This window comes from Sinocyclocheilus grahami, unplaced genomic scaffold (assembly GCF_001515645.1).
Source record: "Sinocyclocheilus grahami isolate Dianchi unplaced genomic scaffold, SAMN03320097.WGS_v1.1 scaffold635.1, whole genome shotgun sequence".
NCBI lineage: Eukaryota > Metazoa > Chordata > Actinopteri > Cypriniformes > Cyprinidae > Sinocyclocheilus > Sinocyclocheilus grahami.
In genome coordinates, this window is record NW_015505814.1 from 391638 (window position 1) to 402458 (window position 10821).

A 10821-nucleotide genomic window follows, 5' to 3' on the forward strand; every position below is an offset into this window, starting at 1 on the left:
TCGTAGCAGATCTATACAAGTGGAGCTGGGGAAGGTGAAGGGTTTCTGAAGCAAGCTGCAACTGATACGGCAAGCACTAGTCATATATTTGAATGTTGAGCAGCGAGCTCATTGGCTACCGATACAGGAGAGAACCAATCAGCTATGCCATGTGATAATGATGTCATTAGGTCAGATTGAGTTAGACCTATCGGACTGCGCCATCTAGAGTTTCATGCCAGAACTCTGTATTTGTAGACTTAACATTAAAATGTTGCATTAGATTCTGGGGGGGGTCTTAAAGGGAATTCAGTTAGAGGGAATTCAAACGTTGTCTTGGACAAAGTTCTGCTAATGAAAATAGTTCTTGAATGAATCAGTTTTTGAACAAATCGTTTGAGTCAATGATTCAAAGAGTCACTCACTTGATGCTACTTACGGTAAAATTATGCAATTTACAGAATGACAGCCTTGACAAGAGTGATACCAGTGATTAAATGAAATGGACTGTCAAATTTGAGGACGGGAACAAAGATCTCACCTGATGCATGCAGGTCCTCTCAGTAGGGCCATTGTCTGAGGAATCGTAAGTAGGCTCACGGGTTTACTTTTACTGGCGTCTGGGTCTTTCAGGGCACCATAAAACTCCTCAAAACTGATAAGCACTCGGTCAGAGAGGTGCAGACTGCACAGAAAGAGCAAGACAGGATATTTTTTATAAGGATCTTGAAACACTAATAATTAGACAGTTTTTTTTAAATGACAACAACATAATTTTATGTTTTGAGAATTGTTAGAGCATTGTCATTATTTACCGAAATAGAAGTTTTTTCAGCTGTTTAGCTGTGACAGGCCTCCTCAGGAAATTTGTAAGGATCTCAAGTAACGCAGATCTAGGAAAACAATAAACTTAAGAAAATGGAAGCATTTCCAATATTTACATCTGTGTGTGCCTGTTTTCACCTGTCGACCAGAGGTTTGCCATCAGGGTGGTTGTTCTTGAACAGGATTTTGAGTGCCAGAGCTCCTGTATTTTGAATGCGCTCTTTTAGCTCATCTTCCAGCTTTAAAAGAAAGAGTGAAATCTGTATATTGTTTTAGTGTGGTTTCTGTATTCTTTTTTAATAATGAATTTACAAAAACACAAAATTATGAAGTCAAAACTCAATATTCTACATCATTGTTTTTTCCAGAAACACACATTTTCACTTGTAACTCTAACACACTGCTGCACAAACCAAAATAGGCATATTTTGTTTGGCTGCAAGACATTATTTCATATGTAATTGAGTTTAAAGCAAAATGCACAAAAATGTGTTTTACTTTGTTCTGATGTATATTTGATATTTACTTTTCCTTTCTTGAAATTACACACATTACTGCAAATTTAATTATGTGAATGAATAAACTTATTTTAAATTAATGTTTCTTCTTCTTATTTTTTTAAATGGTGAATTTTTTTTTTTTTTTAAGAAATATAAATAATGCTTTAGTTACTTCTTGCTGCTATATTTTGTAGACCAAATTTTCCTTTTCCTTTCTGGAGATCATTCACATTTCTGCAAATTTGACGTAAATAAATGAACTGAGAAATCATAAACTGATCACAGAAGATCTCTTCTCAGTGTAAAATCTGAGAGAACATGTCTTCATATAACATTAATGTGAACCTATGGGTAGCATGTCAATTTGTTTGCAGTAACTGAAAGATTTTAAAGTACTGAATGTATTAAATATAATGAGTGACAGCATTTCAAGCTTCTTTTGTGAGCGGGATGGGATGGAAGGTTTGTGTGTTTATCCATACACCCACTCTGACTCTTATGACGTGTGTGTGTGTGTGTGTGTGTGTACCCCCACTGTGTGACTAAGGCAGCTCTCGTGACCAGGCGGAGTCGAGGGGGCCTGTCTGCTGGGTTCAGTCGGTCAGACAGACAGGACCCCAGGGATAAGACTGGCAGGGTTAATCACACACAACACCCCCTCTACAAGACAGACACCTGCAGATTTGCAGCACTTTCTCTCTCACACACCCATTTGCACATATACTCCCTCCTTCTTGGAGTTTTGGTTCCTTGCCGCTGTCGCCTCTGGCTTGCTTAGTTGGGGACACTTCATTTCCAGCGATATCGTTGACATGATTGCAAAGATATTATTTAAACTGTACTGAGCTGGATGTTGACATCACTGAATTGAATGATGAACTGTCTTTAACTGAAAAATGAGTGTTTACTATTGTCATTTTGCATTATTGACACTATTTTCCTAATTAATGCTGTTCAGTTGCTTTGACACAATCTGTATTGTTAAAAGCGCTATATAAATAAAGGTGACTTGACTTGACTTGACTTCTCCTTCTCTTTATCTCTCTTGGGTAAACTCTGTTACACATTGGTGTTAACCACTGAGCTGCAGCTGAGATTTGATCAGTTCTTGTGTTTTATTCTTCATGAGCAGTCGCTCTCGTTCTCAATGGGATAATGCCATGCTTTGATGTCAAAAGGAGGAACACAGGCCAGCAACTTTGTCATTGAGAGGAGAGCACATGGGGATACTTGAAAACATGCCTGTATTAATGCACTCAGAATTATACTCTGTGGGAATCACATTGTGCACCTATGCAAACACAATGTGTGCACAATAATAAAAAATGTATTATTTTTATTGCATTAAATAAAATATTAAACCAGGTGGCATCGGCAACAAATCATGCTGGACTTTTTCTCAGCACTAATATTACTTATTATTAATTATCAAGCTCAAATATGAATAATGGTCCTTATTATTATTATCAGAGTTGAAAACAGTTTTTGCTGCTTAATATTTTTGTGGAAACCATGATAAAGAAGAGCATTCAGTCAACCGAAATAACAGCATTTATTTGAAATATTTTTTATAGAATTATTATAGAATTATAATTATTATAGAATTATTTTCTAAAATAACGTTCATTGTTGATTGAAATTATTCTTGAACAGCAAACCAGAATTAGAATGATTTCTGAAGCATCATGTGACAGCATTAATGATGCTGAAAATTCCGCTTTGCACACATTACATTCTAAAATATATTAAAATAGAAAATGGCCATTTTAAATTAATAAACATTTCACAATGTTACTTGTTTTTACAGCATCTTTGATCAAATAAATGCAATCTTAATTATTGTTAATAAGCAGTACATATATTTTCTATTTTATAACATAAAACCTAACTAATTATTCTTATATTTTATTATCCAATTTAATGATATTCATCTACTAAGTGTTCAAATATTGATTCAGAAATATAAAAAAAAAATGTTTGGGCTACTGTATGTAATAGTAAGCTGCAGTGTGTTTTTAGTGCAGTAATCATATCATTCGTGAGGTAATGTGTGTACTACCTGATCAGTGTGATCCGTCATCCATGGCCCAGTGCTGGAGTATGTTGTATGAGAGACTCTACTTATGGAGTGATTCTCTGATGCTGCCTTGTAACCTATATCAAACACACAAACCAGAAAAATTACAATATTTAATAGGCTACATCCATTAGGTTATTTACTTGAATGAGGGACCAACAGCAAAAAATCCAAACTTGGTAATTTTCATGAAAATATTACAATGCAAAAATGATGTAAATCATAAACCTTTACATGTTCCTGCAGTATGCTGCTCCTTTAAATGCATTATAAGTATTTATACAATAAGTATCTGAGACTGAGCAAGAAGACACACTCTGGTTTTACTGACCACTAGACAATTCATTCTCTTGATGAGACAGCGCCCTCGTGTGGACTAACACGTGAAAGACTGAATAATCATAGAACTTACTAATAATGTTGGTTTAAAGGTCATGAAACCCTAAAACACATTTTTTGAGATGTTAACAGATATGTGCAGGTTGCACATCAATGAAAACAACAAATCTAAAAAAAAATACCAAAATCGAATGAATTTAATTCCTTTTCGCTCCGTTTGTAAAGAGAAAAATAGATGTAGAAGCAATTTTCATCCAAAAAAATGCTAGTAAATTTCACAAATAATTAATAATGACAAAAAACCGGCAAGTAACACATTGAAAAAACATGAAATATTGAAGCAGAAAGACTAAAATAGTATTTTCTTGTAAAACAGCTAGGCTCCAATAATCATTTTATTTCCGTATATATATATTTTTATAAAAAAATAATAAAATAAAATAAAATATATATATATATTTTTTTTAACAGTGAACGTATTTACAAAACGAAGCCTATGTTTTCATCATGTCTGACTGGAAATAAATAAGGGGCTACTTTTTCCAGTATTTTATTTAATGCATGGGACGATCAAAGAACTGCATTAAAATAACATGGACTGAACGTATTTTTGTAACTGAAATATTATATGTTATACAATGTTGTTTTGAAATCCGAAATGATCACATAATTTGGCAACAAACTAATGAGGGCTGCAAATGCTTTTACCATTCCATTTCTATATTTTATGATTTCCACATATTTCCCCCTCAAAATTTGCTAAAAGATCTCTATTTGACATTTCTCAGCATAATATTCCAGCTTCAAGGAAGAGAGGAAGAGAATTACATAGTTTTGTTCTTGTGATTGAGGAAATGTGAGCTGATGTGTTATTAACAATGTTGGGGAAAGTTACTTTTAAAAGTAATGCATTACAATATTGCGTTACTCCATAACATAAGATGAATCATTATTAATCATATCAGGCACATACTGTAAATAATTAATATGCAACAATAGAGAAAGATAATGAAGATAATGCTGCTTTTAAAAACATTTACTGACCAGAAAAGAGGCACTGATTTCTCCTGCAGACTCCCCAGCTATGGTGACAGACTGGGGGTCTCCTCCAAAACCTTTAATGTTTTGCTGCACCCACTGTAAAGCAGCAGTCTGGTCTAGGAAACCCCAGTTTCCTTGAGCATTCTTATCTCCTGTGCTAAAACCAGAAGTATGTGTTATTATAACCCATTGCAGAAGCAGCTTCAGTATGAAACTAGAAACCTGATGTCATTCTTAAGGGACAGACTGCACAAGTAATGCCCACTTTCTCCACCATAAATGAATACCTGAAGTATCCTAACATTCCAAGTCGGTACTGAATGACAATCACAACTGTTCTCATAGGGCACTAATGGGGATCCGTCATACGTGCAAGCACCGCCCGTGACCAGAGCCCCTCCATGAATCCAGACCATTACCTGTTGGTTTGCATAAATTGCTTTTGTCAGAAGGGTTGGAATATAACAGAATAATTTCTACTGTGAATTCGTAAGTTAAAGTGCTGTCCTCTAGTTTAGATGAGAGAAGCCGTTATTCAGTACTCACTGGAAGTTTATCTGATTCTGATCTTTGAGAAGGAGTGTAAATGTTCAGATACAAACAGTCTTCTGAGACTCCTGTTGGTGTGAAATCCAACATCATTGATTTTGCCACCATAGACAGAATATCTGGGTTTTGAAGTCATCTAGAATACAGCAAGAGAAGGTACACTGCAAGAAATGTTGTCATTTTAACATTAAAACATTGTAAAACGGCTACAGTCAGTAATGGCAAGTTCCTTTATTATGTACAGTGAAAAACTGTAATAGATCTAGCGGGACATTACAGTAAACAAGTAAAATGCTGTTAAATGTACAGATTTTGGAAGTAAAAATGAGCAGTCATCTAATTTACAGTGAAAAAACATAAACTGACATTTCCACATTTACCTGCGACATATTTGGCACTTGGAATCTCATTTTTGTTGTCATTTGGGCTTCATTTAACAATTTCTGTTTTTCAATTAAGGTTATTGCATTGTTTTATGTCACTTGTGTTACCATGTACAGTTCCATGTTACCCTGTATTTGTGTGCATGACACTGTGTGCACCTTCTATGTTAGTATTTACCTCAGTTTATGAGAAGGCAAATTTTGTCTCTTTTACCACATATATTATTATGGTGGTTATCAGTACATTATACTGGTACAAAACAGATGTTATTACTTTAGTTGTAATATTAACATTATATCAGTTAATGAAAAATAATGTTCAGTTCAGTCTCATATAACCTAAAATTCTGCTACCGTATTTTTTTGTATCAAATAGTTTTTACCATAAATTTCACAGGTATGTCTATATATATGTATATATATATATATTGTATATATATATATATATATATATATATATATATATATATATATATATATATACATTAGCCTATTAGACATGAATGTTGGTCAGTTTTATCCAGTATTAATTCATTTTTAACACATGATTTAGTAAACAAAATAGTTGTTACTTATTTTTTCATATGCAGAAATATTGCTGTAAAACATTCAATACAATGCTGACAAGGTTCTGTGGTAATACTGCTACTTACAACTGCATTATAATTTTTATATCTGTGTTTTCTGAAGTCCACAGTCAACGCAGCCATCTACCAGGAAATTTTAGAGCACTTCATGCTTCCTTCTGCTGACAAGCTTTATGGAGATGCTGATTTCATTCTCCAGCAGGACTTGGCACCTGCCCACACTGCCAAAAGCACCAAAAGCTGGTTCAATGACCATGGTGTTACTGTGCTTGATTGGCCTGCAAACTCGACTGACCTGAACCCCATAGAGAATCTTTGGGGTATTGTCAAGAGGAAGATGAGAGACACCAGACCCAAAAATGCAGATGAGCTGAAGGCCGCTATCAAAGCAACCTGGGCTTCCATTACACCTGAGCAGTGCCACAGGCTGATTGTCTCCATGCCACGCTGCACTGATGCAGTAATTCATGCAAAAAGAGGCCCAACCAAGTATTGAGTACATGTACAGTAAATGAACATACTTTCCAGAAGGCCAACAATTCACTAAAAATGTTTTTTTTATTGGTCTTATGAAGTATTCTAATTTGTTGAGATAGTGAATAGGTGGGTTTTTGTGAAATGTGAGCCAAAATCATCACAATTAAAAGAACCAAAGACTTAAACTACTTCAGTCTGTGTGCATTGAATTTATTTAATACACGAGTTTCACAATTTGAGTTGAATTACTGAAATAAATGAACTTTTCCACGACATTCTAATTTATTGAGATGCACCTGTATATAAAACCCTTTTCCCAGCGGTTACGAATCGGATAGTTTTATGATAATACATGTGTGGGCTATGTGAGAAATAAAATGTGTCCTTTAAACGTACCCAAATCAATGACCCAGGACATTAATGCACTTGATGTAAGACTTAATTATGGCCTATGACCCTTGATATTTTTTCAGCTTTGAGTTTCTGTTCGGTCTCTCGTGGATCCACCTGCTCCTCTCGTGATAATGAGTCCGGATATATTAGGAGCAAACACGAGCACTCGCCCATTTGAAGGGGCGTCGCTGGGGTTCTTATAGGGTCCTTTGGTGGTGAGACTGTCATTCAGGAGATAGGACATCATGTTTGACGCGGTGATTCGCTTTTTGAAAGATTTCTTGGCCGGTGGTGTGGCCGCAGCCATCTCCAAGACAGCTGTGGCCCCCACTGAAAGAGTCAAACTTTTATTGCAGATACGTAAAAAAAAGAATAATTATTCACAATTATATTAATCTCATAAATAGCTCGAAAAAGTTGCATGTAAGTCACAGTTGCATCTTTTAAAAAGAGGGTGCCATGATCTTGCATAACAAGTTAGTTAACATTTTTTTTTGTAAATTAATCAATTAATTAAACATAATAGAGTAAACAAGAAAAAAGGTTTTACTGATAATGCACAGAAAAATTATGGCGCTGTCCATGGTGCTACTTCATTAAGCATTACTGAAAAAAGTGCAATTTCAGCACAGAGTAAGTTTAAGTAATCTTTGATTAATGTTATTTGTCAGTTAAGAAGTGCATTTCCTAAAACAATTGTGGAATATACTGTATATATATATATATATATATATATGTGTGTGACCTTGAAGACTTCCGTCACTCTTTCCATCAGTGCCAGAGTTCATAAAGGCCAATCGTGTTTGTAAAAACCGTGACTGTGAAGAGCAGCGATATTTGGTGTAAGTTTAAAGTTAAAAATAGTCTGGAGGCTGCCACCCAATACTCAAACCCCGCGCGCAAGTGGGGAGTGACGCCAAGTGCAGCGCGCACGTGGTCAGGCTGATTCCTGAGTATAAAGAATTCAACTCTGAATTCTTCTATTTCTACTTCAAATCAAAGACAACTTTTGAGGTTTCCCATACAAGTTGATCATGCAACACTGGCACGCGAGCATGCATGATATTACATCTCGATAATCCATGACATATCCCAAAATTCACATCTGATGTGGTCACAATGATATAAAGCATGCCATCTTCCACTTACCAATCCAAACTCTGCTGCCTCGCAGGTCCAGCATGCCAACAGACAGATCACAGTTGAGACACAGTACAAAGGCATCATGGACTGTGTAGTGAGAATTCCCAAAGAGCAGGGATTCCTGTCTTTCTGGAGAGGCAACCTCGCTAACGTCATCAGATAGTTCCCCACACAAGCCCTCAACTTTGCCTTCAAAGACAAGTACAAGAAGATCTTCCTTGGAGGAGTGGACAAGAATACCCAGTTCTGGCGTTACTTTGCCGGTAATCTGGCCTCTGGCGGTGCCGCCGGTGCCACCTCTCTGTGCTTCGTCTACCCCAGGGGTGTCCAAACTCAGTCCTGGAGGGCCGGTGTCCTGAAGAGTTTAGCTCCAACCCCAATTAAACACACCTGAGCCAGCTAATCAAGCTCTTACTAGGCATACTAGAAACTTAAAGGCAGGTGTGTTGAGGCAAGTTGGAGCTAAACTCTGCAGGACACCGGCCCTCCAGGACCGAGTTTGGGCACCCCTGGTCTACCCTCTTAACTTCGCCAGAACAAGGCTTGCTGGTGATATCGGCAAAGGCGCAACGGAGAGAGAGTTCACTGGTCTTGGGAACTGCCTTGCCAAGATCAAGTCTGATGGTATTAAGGGTCTCTACCTTGGCTTCAATGTGTCTGTCCAGGGCATTATTATCTACAGAGCCGCTTACTTTGGTGTCTACGATACAGCTAAAGTTAAGCAACTAATCGGAAACATCTGATGTGGATAAAATAAATCGCTTGTCAAAAACAACTCAATGACATTGCCCGACTCTTATCACTCAGGTGTGCTCCCAGACCCCATGAACACGCACATTGTCATCAGCTGGATGATCGCCCAGACTGTCACAGCTGTTGCCGGTATCATTTCATATCCCTTCGACACCGTCAGACATCGTATGATGATGCAGTCTGGACGCAAAGGAGGTAGGCCAAAGGATCGTGCAATTTTGGCACAAGCTTGTTTTATGGATGATAATAAAAGCTGTTTGATGATGTGTCAAACGCATATTTTTCTTTCCAAAAGCTGACATTATGTACAAGGGCACAGTCGACTGTTCGAGAAAGATCACCAAGGACGAAGGTCCCAAAGCTTTCTTCAAGGGTGCCTGGTCCAATGTGCTCAGAGGCATGGGTGGCGCTTTTGTGCTGGTCCTGTACGACGAGATCAAGAAGTACACATAAACATTCTCCATCCATCGTGTCCATCCCACCAAAGGAAACCCTGAGCGCTGTGTATGTCTTAATTGTGTAGAGTGTTAACAACCAGGGAGAGTAGGGGAAGTGTACTTAGCCAAGCTGACCCAGGGGTGGACTGAGATCATGTGATCATCGGTGGCCACTGCACCCTCCACACGTGTGTAAATATATTTAAGTCTACCTACTGCCCCTCAGTTTTAGCTGGCTTTCCGTCTGGTCCGGTTGAATTTTTTTCTAGACTATATGTTCTACAGTGGCTCCTCTCTTCTGTAGCAAGCTGAACATTTATTTCCGGACTGAAGCACGTGGCTGTACACTGGAAAGCTGACTGTTCTTGTGGTGTATTCCACCTTATGTGTTCTTTTAATAAGAACAAAGCTGAAAATACAACTTCTGCTTGGTGCTTTCCTGTGTTTCTTTCTGTGACATTATAATACTTCTCCCTCCAGATTTTATAACTTTAATGACCAGAATAAAAAAAGTTTTGTGTCAGCTCAGTAATGGTAATGGACTCATATTGGCCTCATAGTTTAAACTAATTCACAAACATTTAAGCACATTTTAATGCATAGAATAAATAATAATTGTGCAAACTGCATTGTTCCTATATTACATAAAACATACAGTTCCATTTAAAATGGTTTCCACAAAAATATTGTGCAGCACAATAGTTGTCAACACTGATAAGAAGAAATGAGCATCAAATGAGCATATTAGAATGATTTCGGAAGGATCATGTGACACTGAAGACTGGAGTAATGAATGATGCTGAAAATTCAGCTTAGCCATCACAGGAATAAATTATAAATATTAAAATAGAAAACAGATATTTTAAATTGTAATATTTCACAATATTACAGTTTTTACTGTATTTTCCATTCAGAAACATTATTAAATCTTACCAACCCCAAATGGTAGAGTATAAATATCACATTATAATATTATAATACAATAAATTATAAAATATAATTTATTATAGCACTAATATATCATAAATTATAATACCTTAAAAAATAACTAAAACCATTACTTGATGTTGCAAATTAAATAATGATCTGTAATTAAATATATAATTAACTGTTTGTTAACTGCCTCAATTAAAGTGTCACAAATGATGCTATTATAATAGTAATTGTCCAGTTAAAGCTAGTAACAGTAGTTACAGTAATACGAGTCAAACAACAAAGTCTTCTGCAAAAATGACTACCGTGTCGGTCTCTGTGCTTGCATAATAACCTTGTTAGCCTTCCATGTGTCGGCAAGTGTCAGTCAGCCTTTTCAAAAGCAGTTCAGGAGTGACAGATGAA

The 10821-nt window shown here is 36.6% G+C and overlaps 2 protein-coding genes and 1 long non-coding RNA gene across 3 annotated transcripts in view; 1 reads left to right on the forward strand and 2 right to left on the reverse strand.

The window, feature by feature from the left end:
* The window catches only part of LOC107558191 (EF-hand calcium-binding domain-containing protein 6), a 31065-nt gene extending 27416 nt beyond the window's left edge, over positions 1-3649 (reverse strand). The window contains exons 1-5 of the mRNA XM_016241812.1: positions 3616-3649; positions 3364-3458; positions 943-1043; positions 795-872; positions 521-664 (exon numbers count right to left, since the gene is read on the reverse strand). Coding sequence (XP_016097298.1) covers positions 521-664; positions 795-872; positions 943-1043; positions 3364-3458; positions 3616-3649 — 452 coding nt within the window. The remainder of the gene's footprint in view (positions 1-520; positions 665-794; positions 873-942; positions 1044-3363; positions 3459-3615) is intronic.
* Positions 3650-4770: 1121 nt separating this feature from the next.
* Positions 4771-5514, reverse strand: LOC107558194 (uncharacterized). The gene is made up of 3 exons (XR_001605466.1): positions 5308-5514; positions 5049-5180; positions 4771-4918 (listed from the first exon to the last, which is right to left on the reverse strand). It is a non-coding gene; the product is annotated as an uncharacterized lncRNA (long non-coding RNA).
* A 1823-nt stretch (positions 5515-7337) lies between these two features.
* On the forward strand, positions 7338-9904 carry LOC107558195 (ADP/ATP translocase 1). The gene is given in 6 exon segments (XM_016241815.1): positions 7338-7510; positions 7827-7828; positions 8331-8603; positions 8785-9008; positions 9099-9241; positions 9342-9904. Coding segments are annotated over 6 exon segments (915 nt in total). The 5' UTR covers positions 7338-7395; the 3' UTR covers positions 9500-9904.
* The last annotated feature ends 917 nt before the right edge of the window (positions 9905-10821 follow it).